Genomic DNA, 27863 nt, shown 5'->3' with positions numbered 1-27863 from the left:
CCCCTGGAAAATGACCCCCGATCCCAAAAATTGACCAAAACCCATTTTTTTTTACTGCAAACTCCCCGAGCGCCGCCCCGGGGGAGATGGGAAGGAGCAAAAAATCCATGGAAAAATCCAGGAGAATCCCTAAAAACGGCCCGAAGGGAGCGGGAATGGCGCGGGGCAGAGCCGGGCTCTGCTCCTGAAGGCACCTCGAGATTCCAGCACAGTGACCTGGCACGGAGGGAACTGGGAATGTGGGAATTCCGGCTGATCCCGGGCCAAACCATCCGCCAGAAGGAAAAAAAACCCCGAATTCCCGGGAAAAAAATTCCTTTGGGACTCCCCTCGTGATCCCTGAGATGTCCCCGGGGTGGGCGAGGGTGGGGAGCCCGGGAATGCTGCTGGGATGGGATCCGGGATCCCTGCGGATGCTGGAGGGCTGGGAGGGGGGAAATCCCAAAAACTGTAGCACCCAGAGTAGGGAAAACCAGCAAAAAATGGGAATATTGGGAGGAAAAATGGGAATATTGGGGGGAAAAAAATGGGAATATTGGGGGGAAAAACCAGGTGTTGGCAGCTGCTCTTTAGGGATCCCAGATCCCTAAAGGGATCCCAAGCCGGGATCAGATCCCCAGAGCGATCCCGAGCCAGCAGCCGGGGAGATTCGGGGCTGGAAAAACAGGAAACAGTAAAAAAAAGCTGCGGAAAAATACAAATAAAATAAAAAATAATTCAAGGCCAGGCCCTACAAAACCCGGGGCGGGACGTGCCGGGAGGCCCGGCCGCGGTGGGGAATTCCAAAAGCCGGGAATGGGGGTGGGAGCGACCCTGCCGAGGGCTGGGAGTGCGGGAGCGGGGAGGGAGCATGGCGGCCGGGATGGAGAAGCGGGATTGGGATCGGGGCCCCTCAGAGGGTGCGGGGGTTGTACTCCGGCAGCTTCCGCAGCTTCTCCTGCTCCGCCTCCGACTCGTCCCGGGCGATCACCAGAGAGTGGGAATAGCCCATGGCCACCTGGAATGGGAATGGGTCAGTTGGGAATGGGAATAGCCCATGGCCACCTGGAACGGGAATGGGAACAGGAATGGGAATGGGAATAGCCCATGGGCACCTGGAAGGGGAATGGGAACAGGAATGGGAATAGCCATGGCCACCTGGAACGGGAATGGGAACAGGAATGGGAGTAGCCATGGCCACCTGGAATGGGAATGGGAATGGGTCAGTTGGGAATGGGAATAGCCCATGGGCACCTGGAACGGGAATGGGAACAGGAATGGGAATAGCCATGGCCACCTGGAATGGGAATGGAAACAGGAATGGGAATGGGAATACCCATGGGCACCTGGAACAGGAATGGGAACAGGAATGGGAATGGGAATAGCCCATGGGCACCTGGAACGGGAATGGGAACAGGAATGGGAATGGGAATAGCCCATGGCCACCTGGAACGGGAATGGGAACAGGAATGGGAATAGCCATGGCCACCTGGAATGGGAATGGGTCAGCTGGGAATGGGAATAGCCCATGGCCACCTGGAATGGGAACAGGAATGGGAATGGGAATAGCCCATGGCCTCCTGGAATGGGAATGGGTCAGCTGGGAGTGGGAATAGCCCATGGGCATCTGGAACGGGAATGGGAACAAGAATGGGAATGGGAATAGCCCATGGGCACCTGGAACGGGAATGGGTCAGTTGGGAATGGGAATGACCCATGGCTGCCTGGAATGGGAATGGGTCAGGTGGGAGTGGGAATAGCCCATGGGGACCTGGAATGGGAAAGGGAACAGGAATGGGAATGGGTCAGGAAATTGAATGGGAGTGTGAATAGCCCATGATCACTAGGAATGAGAATGGGTCAGCTGGAATACCCACGGAATTGGGAAAGGGTCAGCTGGGAGTGGGAATGCCTATGCAACTGGGAAGGGTCACCTAGGAGTGGACACTGCCCATGGAAAAGGGAAAGGGGGAGCAGAGGGGATCTGGAGCCTTCCCGGGGATCCCTCCTGCCTGCTGGGATCCAGGCTGGGCTGGAGCATCCCAAGGGAGTTTTAGGGAAGGGCCCTGCACCCCCTGCAGGGCACCCATGGGTGTCACAGGCTGGGCACGGCCTCAGCCGCAGGACCTGTCCTCCCACATTCCCACGGGTGCCACAGGCTGGGCACGGCCCCAGTGTCCCTGGTTATTTTAGGGATTGGACCCCAATGTGATGGATGGGCTGGGAATGACCTCAGTGTCCCTGTTTATTTTAGGGAATGGATCCCACTGTCACAGGCTGGGCACAGCCTCAGGGTCCCTGTTTATTTTAGGGAATGGATCCCACTGTCACAGGCTGGGCACAGCCTCAGGGTCCCTGTTTATTTAGGGATTGGATCCTGGTGTCACAGGCTGGGCACAGCCTCAGGGTCCCTGTTTATTTAGGGATTGGATCCTGGTGTCACAGGCTGGGCACAGCCTCAGTGTCCCTGTTTATTTTAGGGAATGGATCCCACTGTCACAGGCTGGGCACAGCCTCAGGGTCCCTGTTTATTTTAGGGATTGGATCCTGGTGTCACAGGCTGGGGACAGCCTCAGTGTCCCTGTTTATTTTAGGGAATGGATCCCACTGTCACAGGCTGGGCACAGCCTCAGTGTCCCTGTTTATTTAGGGATTGGATCCTGGTGTCACAGGCTGGGCACAGCCTCAGTGTCCCTGTTTATTTTAGGGAATGGATCCTGGTGTCACAGGCTGCGTATGGCCTCAGCCCTGGGTTTATTTAAAGGGGATTTACACACATCACCCATGGGTGTCACGGCCTCAGTTTCCCTGTTTGTTTTAGGGGAGGGCCCCCTGGATGTGATGAGCTGTGCACAGCCTCAGTTTATTCCCCGTTTATTTTAGGGAACAGCTCCTGGTGCCCTCCCTGCATCACCCACAGGTGTGATGAGCTGTGCACGGCCTCACTGCCCTGTTTGCTTTAGGGGAGGGCCCCATGGGTGTCACGAGCTGGGCACGGCCTCAATTTCCCTGTTTACTTTAGGGAATAGCCCCATGTGCCCTCTCCATGACCCCATGGAAGTGATGAGTTGTGTATGGCCCCAGTTTCCCTGCTTAATTTAGGGAATGGCCTCAGTTTCCCTGTTTATTTTAGGGAATAGCCCCATGTGCCCTCTCCATGAGCCCATGGATGTGATGGGCACAGCCTCAATTTCCCTGTTTAGTTTAGGGAATGGCCTCCCTGTTTAATTTAGGGAACGGCCTCAGTTTCCCTGTTTAATTTAGGGACCAGCCCTCCTGTGCCCTCTCTCCATCACCCCATGGGTGTCACGAGCTGGGCAAGGCCTCACCCCTGGGTTTATCCATGGGGAGGGTCCCCCCTGTCCTCCCTCCCTCACCCCAGGGGTGTGACGAGCTGTGTGGAGTCTCAGCCACCCCAAATTATTTTAGGGCATAGCCAGGTGTGATGAGCTGGGCACTGCCTTGGTGTCCCCGTTCATTTTAGGGGGATCCAGGTGCTCCCTCCCTCACCCCACAGGTGGGATGAGCTGTGTGAAGTCTCATCCACCCCAAATTATTTTAGGGAATGGCCCCTTGTATTCTCTCTCCATCACCCCATGGGTGCCATGAGCCCCCCTCCATTTATTTTAGGGGGATTCAGGTGCTCCTGCCTCACCCCACAGGTGTGATGAGTTATGGCCTCAGTGTCCCTATTTATTCCATGGGATGGCCCCATATCCCTGACAGGGCCTCCCATTCCTGTTCATTTTAGGGAAAGGGCCTCCCTGCATCACCCCACAGGTGGGATGGGTTGTGTAGGGTCTCAGTGTCCCCCATTTATTTTAGGGGGATCCAGGTGCTCCCTTCCTCACCCCACAGGTGTGATGAGCTTGGCACAGCCTCAGCCACCCCAAATTATTTAAGGAGAATGCAGGTGCCCCTCTCCAGCATCCCATGGATGTGCTTAACTCACACAGCCTCAGCCACCCCATATGAGTCCCCATATGTCCCCCCATCACCCCACAGGTGGGATGAGGTCACACAACCTCAGCCACCCCAAATGAGTCCCTGTATGTCCCCCCTCCCACAGATGGGATGAGCCCCCCGTGCATCCCTCACCCCAAACCCTGTGGGGTGCCCTCACCTGCTCGGTGTAGATCCCATCCAGGGTTTTCACCTCCTGTGCCGCCGTGGACGATTTGGGTTTGTGGTCCCCATATCCCTGTGGGAACATTCCATGGACAGGGAATGCTCAGTGGGGCCCTGGGGTTTGGGGGATTTGGGGTGTCCCTTTGGGGGGATTTGAGTTTGTCATCCCCATATCCCTGTGGGAACATTCCATGGACAGGGAATGGTCAGTGGGATTTGGGGTTTTGGGGTGTCCCTTTGGGGGATTTGGGGTTTTGTGGTCCCTATATCCCTGTGGGAACATCCCACGGACAGGAATGCTCAGTAAGGCCCCAGGGTTTGGGGGAATTGGAGTTTTGGGGTGTCCCTTTGGGGGATTTGGGGTTTTGTGGTCCCCATATCCCTGTGGGAACATTCTATGGACAGGGAATGGTCAGTGGGGTTTGGGGGATTTGGGGTTTTGGGGTGTCCCTTTGGGGCATTTGGGGTTTTGTGGTCCCCACATCCCTGTGGGAACATTCCATGGACAGGGAATGGTCAGTGGGGTTTGGGGGATTTGGGGTGTCCCTTTGGGGGATTTGGGGTTTTGTGGTCCCCACATCCCTGTGGGAACATTCCATGGACAGGGAATGGTCAGTGGGGTTTGGGGGATTTGGGGTGACCCTTTGGGGGATTTGGGTTTGTGGTCCCCATATCCCTGTGGGAACACCCCGTGGACAGGGAATGCCCAGTGGGGCCAGAGGGGCTGGGCCCCAGGGTTTGGGGGATTTGGGACGTCTGTCTGGGGTTCCCAGGGGTATCTGAGGTGACTGTTTGGGGGATTTAGGGTGTCATTTGGGGTTTTTTTTGGGGTGTCATTAAGTACCAGCTCCCCAAAGGTGGTCGAGGGCCTCCAGCTGATGGTGGGTTTGGCGTGTCAGTTCATGGTGTCATTTGGGGTTTTTGGGGTGTCTTTTGGGGCTTTATTTGGGGTTTTATTCAATACCAGCTCACCAAAGGTGGGTGAGGGTCTCCAGCTGATGATGGGTTTGGGGTGCCAGTTTGGGGTTCCTTGGAGTATTAAGGGTGTCACTTTGGGGGATTTGGGATTTTACTTGGGGTTTTTTGGGTGTTGGTACCAGCTCCCTAAAGGTGGGTGAGGGCCCCCAGCTGATGGTGGGTTTGGGGTGTCAGTTTGGGGGATTTGGGGTGTTATTTGGGGTTTTATTTGGGTTTTTTTTGGGGTATCATTCAGTATCAGTTCCTGAAGGGGGCTGAGGGTCCCCAGCTGATAGTGGGTTTGGGGATGTCAGAGGTTGGGGGATTTGTGGTGTCAGTTTGGGGGATTTGGGGTGTCATTTGGGGTTTTTGGGTTTTTTTGGGGTGTCATTCATTACCAGCTCCCCGAAGGTGGGCGAGGGCCCCCAGCTGATGGTGGGTTTGGCGTGTCAGTTTGGGGTTTTTGTGGTGTCAGTTTGGGGTTTATTTGGGGTTTTTTTGGGGTGTCACTCATTACCAGCTCCCCGAAGGTGGGCGAGGGCCCCCAGCTGACGGTGGATTTGGGGATGTCACTTTGGGGGACTTGGGGTGTCACTTTGGAGGATTTGGGGTTTTGTTTGGGGTTTATTTGGAGTTTATTTGAAGTTTTGGGGGTTTATTTGGGGTTTTTGGGGTGTAATTCATTACCAGCTCCCCGAAGGTGGGCGAGGGCCCCCAGCTGATGGTGCTCTCGTCGGCCGCCACGATGACGGAGCTCTTCCTGCAAGGGAGGCGATCCCTGATCCCTGAGTGCCCCAGGGCCCAGATCCCGGGATTTGGGGTCGGGAATTCCCATATCCACACTCACCCGCAGGCCAGGCTGCGGATCTTCCACCCGCACAGGTCCTGCACGGCCTTGGGGTACATGGTGGACTCCCGGGAGGTGTTGGTGGCGCCCCAGAAGAACAACCCACCTGCAAGGGAGCCTGTCAGGGCACCGAGCCTGGAATTCCCAAATCCTGGGAAATCCACCTGTCAAGGATCCCTGGGATCCCACCTGTTAGGGCCTGCATCCCCCAGAATTCCCAAATCACAGCATTCCCAGGAATCTCACCAGTCAGGGATCTCTGGGATCCCACCTATCAGGCCATGGCTCCCTGGAGTTCCCAAATCCCTGGGAATCCCACATGTCAGTCCACCTTTCTCCCAGCATTCCCAAATCCTGGGATCCTGGCATTCCCACCTGTCCCATTGCCAGCCCCCCTTCAGCACTCCCAAATCCCAAATTCACACCTGTTTCACTGACAGCCCCCCAGCATTCCCAGATCCCAAATTCCCATCTGTCCCACTGCCATTTCCCCCAGCATTCCCAAATTCCAGATTCTGTATTCCCATCCATCTTCTGCCATCACCCTCAGCATTCCCAAATCCTGTATCCCACCTGTCTCGCTGCCATCCCCCAGCATTCCCAAATCCTGTATCCCACACGTGTCACTGCCATCCCCCCGGCATTCCCATATCCCACTCATCTCACTGCCATCCCCCTGGCATTCCCAAATCCTGAATGTTGAATCCCCACCCATCTCACTGCCATCCCCCCCAGAATTCCCAAATCCCGATCTTGTATCCTACCCGTCTCGCTGCCATCCCCTGGCATTCCCGAATCCCAAATCCCACCTGTCTCACTGCCATCCCCCCCAGCATTCCCAAATCCCGTATCCCACCCATCTCGCTGCCACAGCCCCTGGCATTCCCGAATCCCGATCTCATATACCACCTGTCTCGCTGGCATTCCCCCCCCAGCATTCCCAAATCCCATATCCCAAACCCCACCCACCTTGCTGCCATCACCCCCAGCATTCCCATATAATTTATCCTGTATCACAAATCCCACTCATCTCACTGCCATCCCCTCAGCATTCCTGGCATTCCCAAATCCCACCCATCTCACTGCCATACCGCCCAGCATTCCCAAATCCCATATCCCACCCATCTTGCTGCCATCCCTCCTGGCATTCCTGAGTCCCGGATCCTGAATCCCCACCCATCTCGTGGCATTCCCCCCAGCATTCCCAAATCCTCTATCACAAATCCCACCCATCTCACTGCCATCCCCCTGGCATTCCTGGCATCCCCAAATCCCACCCATCTTGCTGCCATCCTCCTGGCATTCCCGAATCCCAAATCCCACCTGTCTCACTGCTATCCCCCCCAGCATTCCCAAATCCCAGATCCCCACCCATCTCACTGCCATCCCCCCGGCATTCCTGAACCCAAATCCTGTACCCCACCCATGTCACTGCCATCCCCCCAGCATTCCCAAATCCCAATCCTGTATCCTACCCGTCTCATTGCCATCCCCCTAGCATTCCCAAATCCCAAATCCCAGATCCCCACACATCTCACTGCCATCCCCTGCAGCATTCCCATATCCCGTATCCCAAACCCCACCCATCTTGCTACCATCCCCCCCCAGCATTCCCAAACCCCAGATCCCCACCCATCTCACTGCCACCCCCCCATCATTCCTGGCATTCCCAAATCCTGAATCCCACCCATCTTGCTGCCATCCCCCCTGCCATTCCTGAATCTCGAATTCCACCCGTCTCACTGCCATCCCCGGGGCATTTCCAGATTCGGAATCCTGAATCCCCACCGCTCTTGCTGCCATCCCCCCAAGCATTCCCAAATCCTGAATCCCACCTGTCTCACTGCCATCCTCCCCAGCCAAATCCCGGATCCCAAATTCCACCCATCTTGCTGCCATCCCCCCGGCATTCCCAAATCCCAAATCCCGAATTCGCACCGGTCTCGCTGACGGCGAAGGAGCAGGTGTATCCCGCGTAGATCTGGGCGGCGCCGCGCCCCGGGAAGTCGAAGAGCTTCACCAGCCTGGGAACCATCTCGTCCTTCTGCTCCGCGTGGCCCAGGCGCCCGTAGCCACCAAAGCCCCAGGAGAACACGCGCTTCTGGGAGTCCAGCACCAGCTGGGAAACAGGGAAAACAGGGAAAACAGCCTCAGATCCCAAATCCCAGGAGAACATGTGCTTCTGGGAATCCAGCACCAGCTGGGAAACACGGGAAACAGCCTCAGAAATCCCAAATCCCAGGAGAACATGCGCTTCTGGGAATCCAGCACCAGCTGGGATGGGGACAGGAAACTCAGAGATCCCAAAACCCAACCCCAAACCCCCAGGAAAACACGCGCTTCTGGGAGTCCAGCACCAGCTGGAAAAGGGAAAACAGCCTCAAATCCCAAATCCCAAACCCCAAATCCCAAATCCCAAAACCCAAATCCCAGGAGAACACGCACTTCTGGGAGCCCAGCACCAGCTGGGAAACAGGGAAAACAGCCTCAGATCCCAAATCCCAAATCCCAGATCCCAGGAGAACATGCGCTTCTGGGAACCCAGCACCAGCTGGGAAACACTGAAAACAGCCTCAGAGATCCCAAAACCCAAATCCTAGGAGAACACGCGCTTCTGGGAATCCAGCACCAGCTGGGATGGGGACAGGAAACTCAGAGATCCCAAATCCCAACCCCAAACCCCCAGGAAAACACGTGCTTCTGGGAGTCCAGCACCAGCTGGAAAAGGGAAAACAGCCTCAGATCCCAAATCCCAAACCCCAAATCCCAAATCCCAAAACCTAAATCCCAGGAGAACACGCACTTCTGGGAGTCCAGCACCAGCTGGGAAACAGGGAAAACAGCCTCAGAAATCCCAAATCCCAAGAGAACACGCGCTTCTGGGAATCCAGCACCAGCTGGGATGGGGACAGGAAACTCAGAGATCCCAAATCCCAAACCCCAAATCCCAAACCCCCAGGAGAACACGCGCTTCTGGGAGTCCAGCACCAGCTGGGAAACAGGGAAAACAGCCTCAGATCCCAGATCCCAAAGCCCCAGAGAACACGCGCTTCTGGGAATCCAGCACCAGCTGGGAAATAGGTAAAACAGCCTCAGAAATCCCAAATCCCAAATCCCAGGAGAACACGCGCTTCTGGGATCCAGCACCAGCTGGGATGGAGGGAGGGAGCAGGGGTTCAGAGATACCAAATCCCAGGAAAGTACATTCCTGGGAATGCAGCCCCAGCTGGGAAGGGGGGAGCAATGGCTGAGAGCTGCCCTCTCCCATTCCTGTCCATTCTCCCTCTCCCATTCCCATTCCTGCACCCATTCCCATTATCCCATTCCCACAATCCTGATCCCATATTCCTGTACGGTGTGGTTGGCCCCGCAGGCCATGTCCCTGACCTATTCCCGTTATCCCAATCCCATTATCCTGATCTCACATTCCCGTACTGTGTGGTTGGCCCCAAAGGCCACGTCCCTGACCCATTCCCATATTCCCAATCCCATTATCCCATTCCCACCTTCCCATACCGTGTGGCTGGCCCAGCAGGCTATGTCCCTGACCCATTCCCATTATCCTGATCCCATTATCCCATTCCCTTATTCCAGTACCCTGTGGCTGGTCCCACATGCCTGACCCATTCCCATATTCCCATTATCCCAATCCCATATTCCCTATTCCCATACTGTATGGTTGGCCCCGCAGGCCACGTCCCTGACCCATTCCCATTATCCCAATCCCATATTCCCATGTTCCCGTACCATGTGGTTGGCCCCGCAGGCCACGTCCCTGACCCATTCCCATTATCCCAATCCCATATTCCCATGTTCCCGTACCATGTGGTTGGCCCCGCAGGCCACGTCCCTGACCCATTCCCATTATCCCAATCCCATATTCCCATGTTCCCGTACCATGTGGTTGGCCCCGCAGGCCACATCCCTGACCCATTCCCGTTATCCCAGTCCCATTATCCCATATTCCCAATCCCACATTCCCGTACCGTGTGGTTGGCCCCGCAGGCCACGTCCCTGACCACGACGTTGGGCACGGGCAGCACCTGCCCGTCCTTGGTGCGCTCCACGAAGAGCGCCACGCGCCGCGGCAGCAGCTCGCAGTCGTACTCGATGCGCTGCGCCCGCGCGATGAACTTCCCGTCGGAATTGTGCCCTGGAATGCGAACGGGGCACAGCCGGCCTGAGCGTCCTGTGGGGTCATCCCAAACTGCCCCGATCCTATGGGGTGATCTCGAACTGCCCCGATCCTGTGGGGTCATCCCGAACTGCCCCAGTCCCACAGGGTCATCCCGAACCTCCTCGGTCCTGCAAAGTCATCCCGAACTGCCCCGATCCCATGGCATGATCTTGAACGGCCCCAATCCCACAGAGTGATCCTGAACTGCCCCATCCTGTGGGGTCATCCTGAACCACCCCATCCCATGGAATCACTCTGAACCACCCCGATCCTGTGGGGTCATCCTGAACCTGGCCCCATCCCATGGGGTGATCCCGAACCATCCTGATCCCATGGGGTGATCCTGAACTGCCCCATCCTGCGGGGTCATCCTGAACCACTCCAATCCCATGGGGTGATCCCGAACCATCCTGATCCCACAGGGTCATCCCGAACTGCCCCATTCTGCGGGGTCATCCCAAACCACCCCATCCCAAGGGGTCATCCCAAAGTGCCCTGACTCCACAGGGGGATCCTGAACTGCCCCCATCCCACAGGGTCATCCCAAACCACCCCAATCCTATGGGATCACCCTGAACCACCCCGATCCCATGGGATCATCCCAAACTGCCCCCACTCCACGGGTTGATACAAACCAGCCCTAATCCCACTGGATGATCCCATGGGATGATCCCATGGGATAAACCCAAATCCCATACCCAGCTGGCCATACTCCGGACACCCAAAGGAATACAGGTTCCCATGGGGTGATCCCATGTGGTGATCCCATTCTCATGGGATGATCCCAAATCCCGTTCCCATGGGATGGTCCCAAATCCTGTACCCAGCTGGCCGTACTCGGGGCACCCAAAGGAATACAGGTTCCCATGGGATGATCCCAAATCCCATTCCTGTGGGATGATCCCAAATCCCATTCCCACAGGGTGATCCCATTCCATAGATCCCAAATCCCGTACCCAGCTGGCCGTACTCCTGACACCCAAAGGAATACAGGTTCCCATGGGGTGATCCCATTCCCATGGGATGATCCCAAATCCCATACCCAGCTGGCCGTACTCGGGGCACCCGAAGGAATACAGGTTCCCATGGGATGATCCCAAATCCCATTCCCATGGGATGATCCCAAATCCCATTCCCACAGGGTGATCCCATTCCATAGATCCCAAATCCCGTACCCAGCTGGCCGTACTCGGGGCACCCAAAGGAATACAGGTTCCCATGGGGTGATCCCAAATCCCACTGCCATGAGATAATCCCAAATCCCATTCCCACAGGGTGATCCCATTCCCATGGGGTGATCCCAAATCCCATTCCCACAGGGTGATCCCATTCCCATGGGGTGATCCCAAATCCCATTGCCATGGGGTGATCCCATGGTGTGATCCCATAGATCCCAAATCCCGTACCCAGCTGGCCGTACTCGGGGCACCCAAAGGAATACAGGTTGCCCTTGCAGTCCATGACCATGCTGAACTCGGCCCCGCAGCCCAGCTTGGAGATCGGCTGCCCATTGTACAGGATCTGGGAAAAAACGGGAATGGGGTCAGGAAATCCAGGAAAATGGGAAAGGGGGATCAGAAAATCCGGGAAAATGGGAAAGGGCATCAGAAAAACTGGGAAAATGGGATCAGAAATATGGGAGAAGAGCAAAAATGGGGATCACAAACACAGGAAAGGGTGGAAAATGGGATCAGAAAAACCTGGAAAAGGGGGAAAATGGGGATCAGAAACACAGGAAAAGCTGGAAAAATGGGATCAGAAAAACTTGGAAAAAAGGGAAAATGGGGATCAGAAACACAGGAAAAGTTGGAAAAATGGGATCAGAAAAACAGAGGAAAATGGGGATCAGAGACACAGGAACAGCTGAAAAAATGGGATCAGAAAAACAGAGGAAAAAGAGGAAAATGGGGATCGGAAACACAAGAAAAGCCAGAAAAATGGGATCAGAAAAACCTGGAAAAGGGGGAAACAGGGATCAGAAACACAGCAAAAGCTGGAAAAAATGGGATCAGAAAAACCTGGAAAATGGGGATCAAAAAAACAGGAAAACCTGGAAAAATGGGATCAGAAAAACCTGGAAAAGGGGGAAAATGGGGATCAGAAACACAGGAAAAGCTGGAAAAATGGGATCAGAAAAACCTGGGGAAATGGGGATGAGAAATTTGGGAAAATCCAGAAAAATGGGATCAGAAAAACTGAGGAAAATGGGGATCAGAGACACAGGAAAAGCCAGAAAAATGGGATCAGAAAAACATGGAAAAAGGGGAAAATGGGGATCAGAAACACAGGAAAAGCTGAAAAAATGGGATCAGAAAAGCCAGGAAAAATGGGGATCAGAAACACAGGAAAAAAATGGAAAATGGGATCAGAAAAACCTGGGAAAATGGGAAAAGAGGGATCAGAAATTTGGGAAAATCCAGAAAAATGAGATCAGAAAAACCTGGGAAAATGAGGATGAGAAATTTGGGAAAATCCATAAAAATGGGATCAGACAAACTGAGAAAAATCGGGATCAGAAATGTGGGAAAAGCTGGAAAAATGTGATCAGAAAGGCCAGGAAAAAAGGGTAAAATGGGGAATTTCCATGGGAAATCCCTGATTGGCAGGGAAAATGGGATCAAGGACATGGGAAGAGCAGGTAAAAAGGGATCAGAAAAACACAGGAAAAGCAGGAAAAACAGGATCAGACAAATGTGGGAAAAGAGGAGAATTTCCATGGGAAATCCTTGATCCGTGGGAAAAGCTGGAAAAACTGGATCAGAAAACACAGGAAGAAGGAAAAAAGGGGAATTTTCCATGGGAAATCCTTGATCCGCGGGAAAAGCAGGAAAAACTGGATCAAAAATTTGGGAAATGGGAAAACCAAAGGAACTTCCATCAGAAAATCCCTAAAATCCTCAAAAATTAATTTCCAAATCTTGGCTTTTCCTCTCCCCACCACAGCTGGAAATGGCTCCTGGCTGGGAGGGAATTGTGCACCCCGAGGGGTTTTTAGGGAATTTGTCACTAAAAGCCCCAAAATCCCTGGGATTTCCCCCAAATTGGGGTTTGGGGTCCGTACCTGGGTGGGGCTGGGCACGGCATCCGTCTGGTTCCCCAGCCCCAGCTGGCCCAGCTTGTTCTCCCCGAAGGCGAACACGGAGCCGCTCTCTGCGGGGAAAACGGGAATTTTGGGGGAAAAACCGGGATTTTGGGACTGTTGTCCCAGAATTTAGGGGTAAAAGGGGCAGATTTGGGGGGAAAAGGGGTGGATTTTGAAGGAAAAGGGGTGGATTTTGAAGGAAAAGGGGAGGATTTTGGGGCAGTTTTCCCAGAATTTGGGGGCAAAAGGGGCAGATTTAAGGGCAGTTTTCCTGGATTTTTGGGAAAAAGGGGTGGATTTGAGACAAAAAGGGTGGATTTTTGGCGGTGAAAGGGGTGGGTTTGGGGCAGTATTCCTGGGAAAGGAGCGGATTTGGGGCAGCTTTCCCAGGATCAGGGGAGTTTCCCAGGATTGGGCAGTTTCCTGGGATGGAGCTGTTTCCCAGGATTGGGCCATTTCCTGCGATTCAGTGCAGTTTCCTGGGATCTGCCAGGGTTTCCCAGGATCCAGCCCCTTTCCTTGGGATCCAGCCCCATCTCCCAGGATCCAGCCCCATTTTCTGGGATCCAGCCCTGCTTTCCAGGATCCAAGACCATTTCCCAGGATCCAGCCCCATGTCCCAGGATCCAGTTCTGCTTCCTGGGATCCAGGGCTATTTCCCAGGATCCAGCCCCGTGTCCCAGGATCCAGGGCCCATATCTCAGAATCCAGCCCTACATCTGGGATCTGGGGCCATTTCCCAGGATCCAGCCCCATTTTCCAGGATCCAGCCCCGTGTCCCGGGATCCAGCTCCATGTCCCAGGATCCAGCCCCATGTCCCAGGATCCAGCTCTGTGTCCTGGGGTCTGGCCCCATTTCCCAGGATCCAGTCCTGTTTCCCCAGGATCCAGGGCCATTTCCCCAGGATCCAGCCCTGTGTCCCAGGATCCAGGGCAATTTCACGAGATCTAGTCCCATTTCCCAGGATCTGGGGCCATTTCCCAGGATCCAGCCCCATGCCCCAGGATCCAGGGCCATCTCCCAGCATCCAGGGCCATTTCCCAGCATCCAGCCCCGTGTCCTGTGATCCAGACCCGTTTCCCGAGATCCAGCCCCATGTCCCGGGATCCAGCCCCATGTCCCCAGGATCCAGGGCCATTTCTCAGGATCCAGCCCCGTGTCTCCAGGATCCAGGGCCATTTCTCAGCATCCAGCCCCGTGTCCTGTGATCCAGACCCGTTTCCCGAGATCCAGCCCCATGTCCTGGGATCCAGCCCCATGTCCTGGGATCCAGCCCTGTGTCTCCAGGATCCAGGGCCATTTCTCAGGATCCAGCCCCGTGTCCCCGGGATCCCACCCCATTTCTCAGGACCCAGCCCTGTTTCCCAGGATCCAGCCCCGTGTCCGTGGGTACCGGTCAGTGCCAGGGTGTGGTTCCTGCCGCAGGCGGCCGCCACGATGGCCTCGCTGCCCAGGGCCTCGATCGGCCGCGGCGCCTCCACGCGCTTCGTGTCCCCGTGGCCCAGCTGCCCCTTCTCGTTCCGCCCTGCGGATCCCAAAATTCCCGCAGTCACAGGGGTGCCCGCTGATCCCGGAATCCCAGAGGAGTCCCTGCTGATCCTGCTATCCCAGGGGTTTCCTCTGATCCCGTTATCCCAGGGGTTCACAGCTGATCCCTCTGATCTTGCTATCCCAGAGGTTCCTGCTGATCCCATTATCCCAGGAATATTCCTATTGATCCTGGAATCCCAGGGGTTTCCCCTGATCCCATTATCCCACAGGTTCCCAATGACCCCGCTCTCCCAGGGGGGTTGCCAAGATGGCTCCTGCTATCCCAGGGGGGTTCCCAGTACAGATCCCACTATCCCAGCCTGGTTCCTGGATGGATCCCATTATCCCAGCTCAGTCCCAGCATGGATTCTGCTCTCCCAGGGGGGCTCCTGGGATGGATCCCATTATCCCAGTGAGGGTTCCCAGGATGGATCCCGCTCTCAGTTTGGTTCCCAGGCTAATCCTGCTATCCCAAGAGGGTTCCCAGGACAGATCCCATTATCCCAGCCTGGTTCCTGGGATGGATCCCATTATCCCAGCTCAGTCCCAGCATGGATTCTGCTCCCCCAGGGCAGCTCCTGGGATGGATCCCATTATCCCAGTGAGGGTTCCCCAGATGGATCCCGCTCTCACAGTTTGGTTCCCATGCTGATCCTGCTATCCCAAGAGGGTTCCCAGGACAGATCCCACTATCCCAGCCCATTCCTGGGATGGATCCTGCTCTCCCAGAGGGTTTCCCAGGATAGATCCTGCTATCCTGCGGGGGGGGTTCCCAGGCTGATCCCGCTCTCTCAGGGGTGTTCCTGGGATGGATCCCGCTATCCCAGTGAGGGTTCCCTGGATGGATCACGCTCTCCCAGCCTGGTTAAAAAGACAGATCCTGCTCTCCCAGGGAGGTTCCCCAGCTGACCCCATTATCCCAGGGGGAGTTCCCGGGATGGCTCCTGCTCTCCTGGGGGGGTTCCCAGGATGGATCCCCCTCACCCAGTCTGGTTCCCAGGATGGATCCTGCTTTCCGGAGGGTTTCCTGGATGGATCCCACTATCCCAACCGGGTTCCTGGGATGGATCCCAGTAGCCCAGCCTGGTTCCCAGGATGGATCCCACTATCCCAGTGAAGGTTCCCCAGATGGATCCCACTCTCGGAGGGGGGAGTTCCCAGGATGGATCCTGCTCTCCCAGTTTGGTTCCCAGGCTGGTCCTGCTATCCCAAGGAGGTTCCCCAGATGACCCCATTATCTCGGGGGGGTTCCTCGTTCCCCGGATGGATCCCACTCTCCCAGTTTGCTTCCCAGGCTGATCTCACTATCCCAGGGGGGTTCCCTGGCTGACCCCATTATCCCATGGGGAGTTCCCAGGATGGATCCTGCTCCCCCAGCCTGGTTCCCAGGATGGCTCCTGCTCTCTGGGGGGGGCTTCCCTGGATGCATCCCATTATCCCAGCCTGGTTCCCGTGATGGATCCTGCTCTCCTGGGAGGTTCCTCAGCTGACCCCATTATCCCAGCCTGGTCCCCAGGATGGCTCCTGCTCTCCTGGAGGGTTCCCTGGATGGATCCCACTCTCCCAGCCGGGTTCCCAGGATGGATCCCACTATCCCAGCTGGGTTCCCTGGATGGATCCCATTATCCCAGGGGTGTTCCCTGGATGGATCTCGCTCTCCCAGCCTGGTTCCTTGGATGGATCCCGCTCTCCCAGCTGGGTTCCCTGGATGGATCCCACTATCCCAGCCAAGTTCCCAGGATGGATCCCACCCTCCCAGCTGGGTTCCCAGGATGGATCCCACTATCCCAGCCTGGTTCCCTGGATGGATCCCACTATCCCAGCCTGGTTCCCTGGATGGATCCCACTCTCCCAGCCTGGTTCCCAGGATGGATCCCACTCTCCCAGCCTGGTTCCCAGGATGGATCCCACTCTCCCAGCCTGGTTCCCAGGATGGATCCCACTCTCCCAGCCTGGTTCCCAGGATGGATCCCACTCTCCCAGCCTGGTTCCCTGGATGGATCCCACTCTCCCAGCCTGGTTCCCTGGATGGATCCCACTCTCCCAGCCTGGTTCCTTGGATGGATCCCATTATCCCAGCCAAGTTCCCAGGATGGATCCCACTCTTCCAGCCTGGTTCCCTAGATGGATCCCACTATCCCAGCCGGGTTCCCAGGATGGATCCCACTCTCCCAGCCAAGTTCCCAGGATGGCTCCAGCTCACCCCAGCCTGGTTCCCTGGATGGATCCCACTCTCCCAGCCTGGTTCCCTGGATGGATCCCATTATCCCAGCCTGGTTCCCAGGATGGATCCCGCTCTTCCAGCCTGGTTCCCAGGATGGATCCCACTCTCCCAGCCTGGTTCCCAGGATGGATCCTGCTCTTCCAGCCTGGTTCCCAGGATGGATCCCACTCTCCCAGCCTGGTTCCCTGGATGGATCCCATTATCCCAGCCTGGTTCCCTGGATGGATCCCACTATCCCAGCCTGGTTCCCAGGATGGATCCCGCTCTTCCAGCCTGGTTCCCTGGATGGATCCCACTCTCCCAGCCTGGTTCCCAGGATGGATCCTGCTCTTCCAGCCTGGTTCCCAGGATGGATCCCACTCTCCCAGCCTGGTTCCCTGGATGGATCCCACTCTCCCAGCCTGGTTCCCTGGATGGCTCCAGCTCACCCCAGCCTGGTTCCCTGGATGGATCCCACTCTCCCAGCCTGGTTCCCAGGATGGATCCCACTCTCCCAGCCTGGTTCCCAGGATGGATCCCACTCTCCCAGCCTGGTTCCCAGGATGGATCCCACTCTCCCAGCCTGGTTCCCAGGATGGATCCCACTATCCCAGCCTGGTTCCCTGGATGGATCCCATTCTCCCAGCCTGGTTCCTTGGATGGATCCCATTATCCCAGCCAAGTTCCCAGGATGGATCCCACTCTTCCAGCCGGGTTCCCTAGATGGATCCCACTATCCCAGCCGGGTTCCCAGGATGGATCCCACTCTCCCAGCCAAGTTCCCAGGATGGCTCCAGCTCACCCCAGCCTGGTTCCCTGGATGGATCCCACTCTCCCAGCCTGGTTCCCTGGATGGATCCCATTATCCCAGCCTGGTTCCCTGGATGGATCCCACTATCCCAGCCTGGTTCCCAGGATGGATCCCGCTCTTCCAGCCTGGTTCCCTGGATGGATCCCACTCTCCCAGCCTGGTTCCCAGGATGGATCCTGCTCTTCCAGCCTGGTTCCCAGGATGGATCCCACTCTCCCAGCCTGGTTCCCTGGATGGATCCCACTCTCCCAGCCTGGTTCCTTGGATGGATCCCACTCTCCCAGCCTGGTTCCCTGGATGGCTCCAGCTCACCCCAGCCTGGTTCCCTGGATGGATCCCACTATCCCAGCCTGGTTCCCAGGATGGATCCCGCTCTTCCAGCCGGGTTCCCACAATGGATCCCACTCTCCCAGCCTGGTTCCCAGGATGGATCCTGCTCTTCCAGCCTGGTTCCCTGGATGGATCCTACTCTCCCAGCCTGGTTCCCTGGATGGATCCCATTCTCCCAGCCAAGTTCCCTGGATGGATCCCATTCTCCCAGCCTGGTTCCCTGGATGGATCCCACTATCCCAGCCTGGTTCCCAGGATGGATCCCACTCTCCCAGCCTGGTTCCCAGGATGGATCCCACTCTCCCAGCCTGGTTCCCAGGATGGATCCCACTATCCCAGCCTGGTTCCCTGGATGGATCCCATTCTCCCAGCCTGGTTCCTTGGATGGATCCCATTATCCCAGCCAAGTTCCCAGGATGGATCCCACTCTTCCAGCCTGGTTCCCTAGATGGATCCCACTATCCCAGCCGGGTTCCCAGGATGGATCCCACTCTCCCAGCCAAGTTCCCAGGATGGCTCCAGCTCACCCCAGCCTGGTTCCCTGGATGGATCCCACTCTCCCAGCCTGGTTCCCTGGATGGATCCCATTATCCCAGCCTGGTTCCCTGGATGGATCCCACTATCCCAGCCTGGTTCCCAGGATGGATCCCGCTCTTCCAGCCTGGTTCCCTGGATGGATCCCACTCTCCCAGCCTGGTTCCCAGGATGGATCCTGCTCTTCCAGCCTGGTTCCCAGGATGGATCCCACTCTCCCAGCCTGGTTCCCTGGATGGATCCCACTCTCCCAGCCTGGTTCCTTGGATGGATCCCACTCTCCCAGCCTGGTTCCCTGGATGGCTCCAGCTCACCCCAGCCTGGTTCCCTGGATGGATCCCACTATCCCAGCCTGGTTCCCAGGATGGATCCCGCTCTTCCAGCCGGGTTCCCACAATGGATCCCACTCTCCCAGCCTGGTTCCCAGGATGGATCCTGCTCTTCCAGCCTGGTTCCCTGGATGGATCCTACTCTCCCAGCCTGGTTCCCTGGATGGATCCCATTCTCCCAGCCAAGTTCCCTGGATGGATCCCATTCTCCCAGCCTGGTTCCCTGGATGGATCCCACTATCCCAGCCTGGTTCCCAGGACGGCTCCAGCTCACCCCAGCTCCAGAGCTTGCCCTCGGCCGTGATCAGCAGGCTGTGGGCGGCGCAGGGCCCCGACACCACCGAGCGCACGCGCAGCCCCCCCAGGCTCCCGTAGCGGTGAGGCCCCCACAGGTTCTGGCCCAGGTTCCGGTACGCCGCTGGAAAACACCGGGAATGACAGCGGGATCAGGAAAATCATCTGGGAAAATCAGCCAGGAAAATCATCTGGGAATACCAGGAAAATCATCTGAGAAAATCCAGGAAAATCATCTAGGAATACTGGGAAAATAATCGGGGAAAATCCAGAAAAATTCTGGAAAATCATCTTGGGAAAATTCAGGAAAATTGTCCAGGGAAATGCAGGAAAATTATCCAGGAAAATAATACAGGAAAATCCAGGGAAAAAATACAGGAAAATCTGGGAAAATTATCCTGGAAAATCCAGGAAAATAATCTGGAAAAATCTGGGAAAATTAGCCATAAAAATAATCTGGGAATCCCAGGAAAACAATCTGGGAAAATCCAGGAAAATCATCTGGGAAAATTCAGGAAAATCGTCTGGGAAAATTCAGGAAAATCCAGGAATACAATACAGGAAAATCTAGGAAAATTATCCTGGAAAATCCAGAAAAATAATCTGGAAAAATCTGGGAAAATCAGCCAGGAAAATCATCTGGGAAAATTCAGGAAAATCGTCTGGGAAAAGGCAGGAAAATCCAGGAATACAATACAGGAAAATCTGGGAAAATTATCCTGGAAAATCCAGGAAAATAATCTGGAAAAATCAGACAGGAAAATCATCTGGGAATACTGGGAAAATAATCCAGAAAATCATCTGGGAAAATCCAGGAAAATAATACAGAAACATCTGGGAAAACCAGCCAGGAAAATCAGCTGGGAAAATATCCAGAAAAATAATACAGGAAAATCTGGGAAAATTATCCTGGAAAAGTCAGGAAAATAATATGGGATAATCATCCTGGGAAACCTGGGAAAATGATCTGGGAAAATCCAGGACAATCATCCAGGAAAGTAATCCAGGAAAATCCAGGAAATTCTGGGAAAATCATCAGGAAAATCATCTGGGAGCATTGGGAAAATCCAGGAAAATTATCCAGGAAAATGTGGGAAAATCAACTGGGAAAATCATCTGGGAACACTGGGAAAATAATTCTGGAATATCCTGGAAAATCCAGGAAAATCATCTGGGAAATCTGGGAATACCGGGAAAATCACCCAGAAAAACAATCCAGGAAAATAATTTTGGGCCCCAAATTCTGGCCCAAATTAAAACCTAAAACTGTGACTCCTCCCCCAGCTCGTTAATTTTAAATATTAATCAATTTAAATGCTAACTTTTAATATTAATTAAATATATCCCCTAAATATAAGGAGATAATTAATGAACTGAAAATGAAACAGAGGCTTAATTAGGCAGAGCTGGTGCCCCCTCAAACCTGCCCCAATTAAGGGGTGAAATTGTGGCTCCTCCCCGGTAATTAATGAAAATAATTAATTAGAAATAGATAAAAATAATCAGGAAAAGGAATGGACTACAAAAGATTCCAATTTGTTTTGCTTTGCCATAGATCTGGTGCACCCCAAATTATTGTATCAAACTGTGGCTCCTCCCTAATTAACCAGCTTTAAAGTGAATTAGATATTAATATTAATTAAATATAAATACATGAAAAGGAGGAGATCAATTGATGAACTATAAATGGATCTAAAATAAGCAAAGTCTTAATTTGGACTCAAACCTGCTCCAATTAAGGGGTGAAACTGAGGCTCCTCCCCCAGTTAATTGATTGATTAATTAATTAGAACGACATAAACACAATCAGTAAAATTAACGAACTATAAATGCATCAGAAATAAACAAAGCCTTAATTTGGCTCTGCTGGAGAGATAAAGCTGTGACTCCCTCCTCAGTTAATTAATTAATTGATTAATTTACTAAATAGAAGCAATTAACATAAACAGGAAAATTAATGAACTATAAATCCATTGGCTCTGCTGGACACCCAGGGCACCCCAAATTCTGGCCCAAAGTAGGAGATGCTACTTGAATTCATTAATTACAAATTAGCACCAATTAATCACACTGCCAATAATGAGGGCCCTACTCTGCCCTAATACATAATTAATAGCAATAATCACCCCTTAATGAGGCCTTACCCTGCTCCAAAACATTCATTAATTACTAATTAATACCAATTGATCACAGCCATTAGTGAGCCCCTATCCTGTCCCAAAATGTTCATTGATTACCAATTAATAACGAATCAGCCATTAACGAGCCCCTATCCTGTCCCAAAACATTCATTAATTGCTACTTAATACCAATTAATCACAGCCATTAGTGAGCTCCTAATTTGCTCCAAACCCTTCACTGACTACTAATTGATACCAATTAATTAATCATCTATCAAGGACCTCCACCCTGCCCCAAAACATTTATTGATTACTAATTAACCTCAAATCAATACCAATTAATCCCAGCCATTAATGGGGCCCTACCCTGCCCCAAACTGTTCACTGATTGCTAATTAATACCAATTAATTAATGACCCATTAATGAGCCCCTACCCTGCCCCAAGCCCTTCATTGATAATAATAAATAAATTATAAGTTAATTAATTAATAATTAATACCAATTAATTAATCAACTATTAAGGACATCTACCTTGCCCAAAAACATTTATTAATTACTAATTAACCTCAAATCAATACCAATTAATCCCAGCCATTAAGGTGGCCCTACCCTGCCCCAAACCGTTCATTGATTACTAATTAATACAAATTAATCACAGCTATTAGTGAGCCCCTACTCTGCCCCAAACCCTGCATTGATAATAACTAATAATTAATAAATTATTAGTTAATTAATTAATTAACAGTCAATACCAATTAATTAACCAGCTATTAAGGATCTCTACCTTACCCCAAAACATTTATTAATTACTAATTAACCTCGAATCAATACCAATTAATCCCAGCCATAAATGTGGCCCTACCCTGCCCCAAACCATTCATTGATTACTAATTAACCCAAAGTAATCAGCTATTAATGAGCCCCTACTCTGCCCCAAACCATTCATTGATTACTAATTAATACCAATTAATTAATGAGCCAATAATGAGCCCCTACCCTGCCCCAAACCATTCATTAATTACTAATTAACAGCAGGTAATTAACCAGAGTTGCCTGCCCCACACCACTCATTAATGACTAATTAACCAGTTAATAAGCAGCCCTTCCCTGCCCCCCAGGGTTCATTAATGGCTAATTAAGCAGGTAATTAGTTAATTAGCCACCCTACCCTGCTGCTTGGGCACCTCCTTGCGGCCAATCAGGTCCCAGTTGGTGGCACCGAAGATCAGGAGCTGCCCCCGGCTCTTGGAGCCCTCGAGCTTCTGTGGGGACACGGCGACATCAGGGGACATCAGGGACATCGGGGACATGGGGGGCATTGGGGACATCAGGGGACATTGGGGACATGGGGGGCATTGGGGACATCAGGGGACATTGGGGACATCAGGGGACATTGGGAACATTGGGGACATCAGGGACATGGGGGGCATTGGGGACATCAGGGGACATTGGGGACATCAGGGACATGGGGGGCATTGGGGACATTGGGGACATCAGGGACATGGGGGACATGGAGGACATCAGGGGATGGTGGACATCAGGGGACATGGGGGGCATTGAGGACATCAACATCAGGGACATCAAGGGACATCAAGGACATTGGGGGACATCAGGAACACTGGGGATATTGGGGACATGGGGACATCAAGGACAGAGGGACACGGGGACATCAGAGACACGGGGACATCAGAGACACAGGGACATCAGGGACATGGGCATTAGGGACACAGGGGCATCAGGGACATCAAGGACATGGGGACATCAGGGACATGGGGGGCATTGGGGACATCGGGGACATGAGGGGCATTGGGGACATTGGGACATCAGGGACATTAAGGACATGGGGGACATCAGGGGACATGGGGGATATTAGGGACATCAACATCAGGGACATCAAGGATATTGGGGGACATCAGGAACACTGGGGACATTGGGGACATGGGGACATCAAGGACAGAGAGACACGGGGATATCAGAGACACAGGGACATCAGGGACATGGGCATCAGGGACATGGGGACATTAGGGACACAGGGGCATCAGGGACATCAAGGACGTGGGGGACATTGGGACATCAGGGACATGGGGACATCAGGAACACGGGAGGACGTGGAGGACTTTAGGGGTGAGGGGGATGCTGGGGACATTGGGAACATCAGGGCTGTGGGGGACATTGTGGGGGATACTGGGGACATTGTGGGGGATATTGGGGACATCAGGAGACGTCGGGAACATCAGGGACACGGGGACAGGGAGACACAGGGACATCAGGAACAGGAGGACATGGAAGACTTTGGGGGTGAGTGGGATGCTGGGGACATTGGGGACATCAGGGCTGTAGGGGACACAGGGGACATTGTGGGACATCAGGGATGTGGGGGGACATGGGGGATACTGGGGACATTGTGGGGGATATTGAGGACATCAAGGATGTGAGGGACACGGGACACTGTGGGACATCAGGGATTGGGGACCTGGGGACATCAAGAACATCAGGGACATTGGGACATCAGGGACAAGGTGGACATGGGGACATCAGGAACATGAGAGGACATGGAGGACTTTGAGGGTGAGTGGGAGGCTGGGGACATGGGGCATATTGGGGACATGGAACATTGTGGGACATCAGGGATGTGGGGGACATGGGGACATTGTGGGACACGGGATGGGAGGGACACAGGACATTGGGGATATTGAGGGTGGGACACAGGACATTGGGGACACTGGGGACACTGGGGATGGGAGGGACATGGGACATCGGGGACATCAGGAAGGGGGAAAGATGTGGGGAATGTGAGGGACCTTGGGGTCATCTGGAACAGGAATGTGGGGACAGAAGGAGCAGCGGGGATGGGGAGGACACAGGGGACATTGGGGATGTAGGGGACACATGGGACATGGCATCGTGGGGGATGTGGGGGACATTTGGGGTGTGGGGTACACAGGGGACATTGGGGGTGCAGAGGGGATGTGGGGGACACTGGGGACAGAGCCAGCAGGGACATGGGGACAGCAGGGACATGGGGGCAATGATGGGGTGCTGGAAGGGCTGCAGTGGGGTGGGACGGAGGTCAGGGGGTGCAGTGGGGTGGAATTTGGGGTGCAGTGGGGTGGGATGGGGGGCATCAGGGGCTGCAGTGGGTTTTGGGGTGTATTAGGGGTGGAACAGTAGGTACAAGGGGGCACGGCGGGGGTGTATAAAGGGGCACAATAGGGGCACAGTGGGGGTGTGTAATGGGGCACAATGAGGGCACACTGGGGGTGTCTCATGGGGCACAATGGGGGCACAGTAGGGGGGTGTAATGATGCACAGTGGGGGTGTCTCATGGGGCACAATGGGGGCACAGTAGGGGGGTGTAATGAGGCACAGTGGGGGTGTCTCATGGGGCACAATGGGGGCACACTGGGGGTGTCTCATGGGGCGCAATGGGGCACGGGGGGGATGTGCAATGTGGCACAATGGGGGCACACTGGGGGTGTCTCATGGGGCACAATGGTGGCACAGTGGGGATCTCTCATGGGGCACAACGGGGCACGGGGGGTACCCCAGGGTCCCGGGGGTGCTGCCGCCCTCCCCCCCGAGCTCACGATGCGCTCCTTGCTGTGCTCGGGCTCGCAGATCACCATGCTCTGCCCGCGGGCCCCGGGGCCTCCGGGCCCCGCCGCCGCCGCTGCCGCCGCCCCGCCGGGCCTGCCGGGCCTGCGGGCCCCGGGGCTGCCGTCCCGCGGCCGCCGCTCCCGGGGCGCCTCCTCCTCGCTGCTGCCGCCGCTGCTGCCGCCGCTGGGCCGGGGCCGCCGCCGCCCGCCGCCCTGAGGACCCGGCCGCCGCCGCCCGCCGCCCTGAGGGCCCGGGCCCGCAGCGTCCCAGGGCGGCCCCGCCGCCTTCCTGCGGGGCATGGCTGCGGGAACGCGTCAGCCGCCGCACCGACAGCGACACACGGACACACAGACAGCGACACACAGACAGGCAGGCAGGGACACACAGACACCCAGAGACACCCACAGACAGACACCCACAGACGCCGGGACACGTGGTGAGGGGAGATGGGGACACCTCGTGAGGAGGAACAGTGAGGGGAAATGGGGGAAGTGGGGTGAGGGGACACAGTGAGGGGAAAGGGGGACGGAGAGGGAGTCGCTGTGGGGGGGGCACTAGGGAATGAGAGGGGACACGGGGTGAGGGGAGATGGGGGGACAGGGGGTGAAGAGAGAGGGGAGATTTCAGGGACGGGGTGAGGGCGGGGACATGGGGTGAGGAGATGAGATGAGAGATTTGGGGTCAGGGGGTGAGGGAAGATGGGAGATCTGGGGAACATGGGATGAGGAGAGTTGGGCGAGATATGAGGGGAGACCGGATGGGAGCAGAAAGGGGAGACCCCCGTGAGTGGGACATGGAGGGGATGCAGGGGGACAAGGGCTGAGGGGAGATGGGGGACAGGGTGTGGGGACATAAGGGACCCCAGCTGGAGGGGAGAAGGGGGATACGGGGTGAGGGGAAAAGGGGGACCCACCGTGGTGGCCATGAGGGGATAAGAGGTGGAACCCCTAATGAGGGGACAGAGCGGGGACGTGGGGGAGAAAGGGGGGACCCCCTGTGGGGGTGATATGAGGGGATCCTGAATGGGGGCAGATGGGGGGACTGGGGGGATGTGGGAGACATGGGGACATCAAGGGGGTTTGGGGGGATGTGTGGACACAGGTGACCCCCAGCCAGGGGACATGGGGAGACTTGGGGGACATGGGATGGGACAAATGCGATTTGGGGACATGGGGAGGGGAAAATGGGGGATTTGGGGGACATGGAATGAGGGGGGCACGGGGAGAGGGAAGGGGAGCTAGAAAAGGGGGACTGGAAAGGGGGTCTGGAAAAGGGATTTGGAAAGGGGGTCAGGAAGAGAGGGAGCTGGAAAAGGGGGTCGGGAAAAGGGGGAGCTGGAAAGTGCAAAGGGGACACACGGGGGGTCGCGGGGAGATTTGGGGGTGCACAGGAGGGTCCCGGGGGGTTCCCACAGGGGATCCGGGGCAGGAAAAGGGCCCGGAGACAAAGCGGATCGCGGGGCAAGGGGAGCACCGGGGGGAATTTGGGATCCCCACCCCAAACCGCCCGGAACCCCCAAACCCCCAAAGCCCCGGCGCTCTCGGGGCGCTGCCGCCGGATTTCGGGGTGGGGGCGATTTAGTGGATTGGGGAAGGGGCAGAGCCCCCCCGGGGGTCTCCCCCGTGTCCATCCCGCCGCCCCCCCGCGCTCCCATTCCCAGATTTCCCTGGAACAATGGGATCTCTGTCTGCCCCCCTCGCACCACGTGGATCCGCCTTTTATTTTTTCCCCCTTTTTTTTTTTTTTAAACCATTTTTCCGCCCCCCCCCGTCCCTCCCCAAACCCCTCTCCCCAAACCCCCCAAACCCCACTTTTTAACCCCCCAATTCCAAACCTGATTTTAGGGCGAGAGGTGCAGCATAAAGAAAGCGGCGGCGCGGGGCCTTTGCACTATTTTTGGTGGCGGTTCCTGTTGCAGGAAAAGAAGAAAAAAAAAAAAAAAGGTAATTTTGGGTGAGTTTTTTTTTTTTTTTCTTTTTTTTTTCCCCTCCTCCTCCTCGTTGGTTTTTTTTTTTTTTTTTTTTTTTTTTTGGGTTTTTTTTTTTTTCTCTTTTTTCCTGCTCAAATCCCACCCACCGAATGCCCTGGAAGCGGGAGTGCGGGCGAGGAGCGGGACAATACAAAACAGAAGCACATGGATGGATGGATGGGCAGGAAAAGGGGGAAAGGGAGAAAGAAGAGCCCGGATCCCGGGCGGCCGCGAGGGAGCGGCCCCGAGCCCCGCAGCTCCGGCGGCTCCAGCAGCTCCATCTTTAGGGCTGGAAGACTCCGAATATCCCCCGGTCCTGCCCCTCCTCCGCATCCCGTTTTTTGCGAAATCGGATCTGAGGATTTGGGGGTTTGAGGAAGGGGGAATGGGATTTTTGGTTTTTTTTTTTTTTTTTTACACCCCCTTCCCCCCCCATCCCAGAGGAAAGGTGGGTGTAGGGTGGTGGTGGTAGGGGGCTTAATGCAAGGATTTTGTGGGGTTTGTTCCCCACACAAAAAAAAAAAAAAAATCATAAATGTATGGATGCCGCGGGGTTTCTACGCCAAAATATTATAAATAATAAATGCACGGATTCCATAAGGTTTGTTCGCCCCTCCTCAAAATAATACGGAATGTAAAGATTGGAATGTAAGGATTCCAAGGTTTTTTTTTTTTTTCCCCAAAAAATCATAAATGTAAGGATTCGGTGGGGTTTGTCCCCCAAAAAAATCATAATTGCGGGGATTCCATAGAGTTTGTTCCCCAAAAAATCATAATGTAAGGATTCCAGAGGGTTTGTTACCCCCCCCCCCCCCAAAAAAAAAAACCCCACAGGTTCCATGGGGTTTGTTTCCCAAAACATCATAAATGCAGGCATTCCATAGGGTTTGTTCCCAAAAAATAAATGTACAGATTCCATAGGTTTTGTTCCCCCCAAAAAATCATAAATGTAAGGATTCTGTGGAGTTTGTTCC

General features: G+C 54.8%; 1 protein-coding gene across 1 annotated transcript; it reads right to left on the bottom strand.

Annotated features, from left to right (window-relative positions):
• Positions 1-644: 644 nt before the first annotated feature.
• On the bottom strand, positions 645-26824 carry RCC2 (regulator of chromosome condensation 2). Its single transcript, XM_058818667.1, has 13 exons — positions 26755-26824; positions 24911-25221; positions 22492-22585; positions 19183-19326; positions 14565-14696; positions 13150-13238; positions 11495-11609; positions 9898-10064; positions 7850-8030; positions 5912-6017; positions 5752-5824; positions 4103-4180; positions 645-997 (listed from the first exon to the last, which is right to left on the bottom strand). The coding sequence occupies exons 2-13, from the start codon at positions 25217-25219 to the stop codon at positions 893-895; spliced, it is 1593 nt and encodes a 530-aa protein (XP_058674650.1). The 5' UTR covers positions 25220-25221; positions 26755-26824; the 3' UTR covers positions 645-892.
• Positions 26825-27863: the final 1039 nt, after the last annotated feature.

The sequence above is a fragment of the Ammospiza caudacuta genome, chromosome 22 (genome assembly GCF_027887145.1).
Source record: "Ammospiza caudacuta isolate bAmmCau1 chromosome 22, bAmmCau1.pri, whole genome shotgun sequence".
Classification (NCBI taxonomy): domain Eukaryota; kingdom Metazoa; phylum Chordata; class Aves; order Passeriformes; family Passerellidae; genus Ammospiza; species Ammospiza caudacuta.
This window is presented reverse-complemented; position numbering and strand designations above follow the sequence as displayed.

What these genes read in the sequence shown, in the direction of transcription:
- RCC2 (XM_058818667.1), bottom strand. Translation starts at nt 25,219, where the DNA reads ATGCCCCGCAGGAAGGCGGCGGGGCCGCCCTGGGACGCTGCGGGCCCG. An exon ending in GGAGGTGCCCAAGCAGCAGG is followed by an intron (nt 19,327 to 22,491) that starts GTAGGGTGGCTA and finishes GGTGTTTTCCAG; the next exon opens with CGGCGTACCGGAACCTGGGC. An exon ending in CCACACCCTGGCACTGACCG is followed by an intron (nt 13,239 to 14,564) that starts GTACCCACGGAC and finishes TTTTCCCCGCAG; the next exon opens with AGAGCGGCTCCGTGTTCGCC.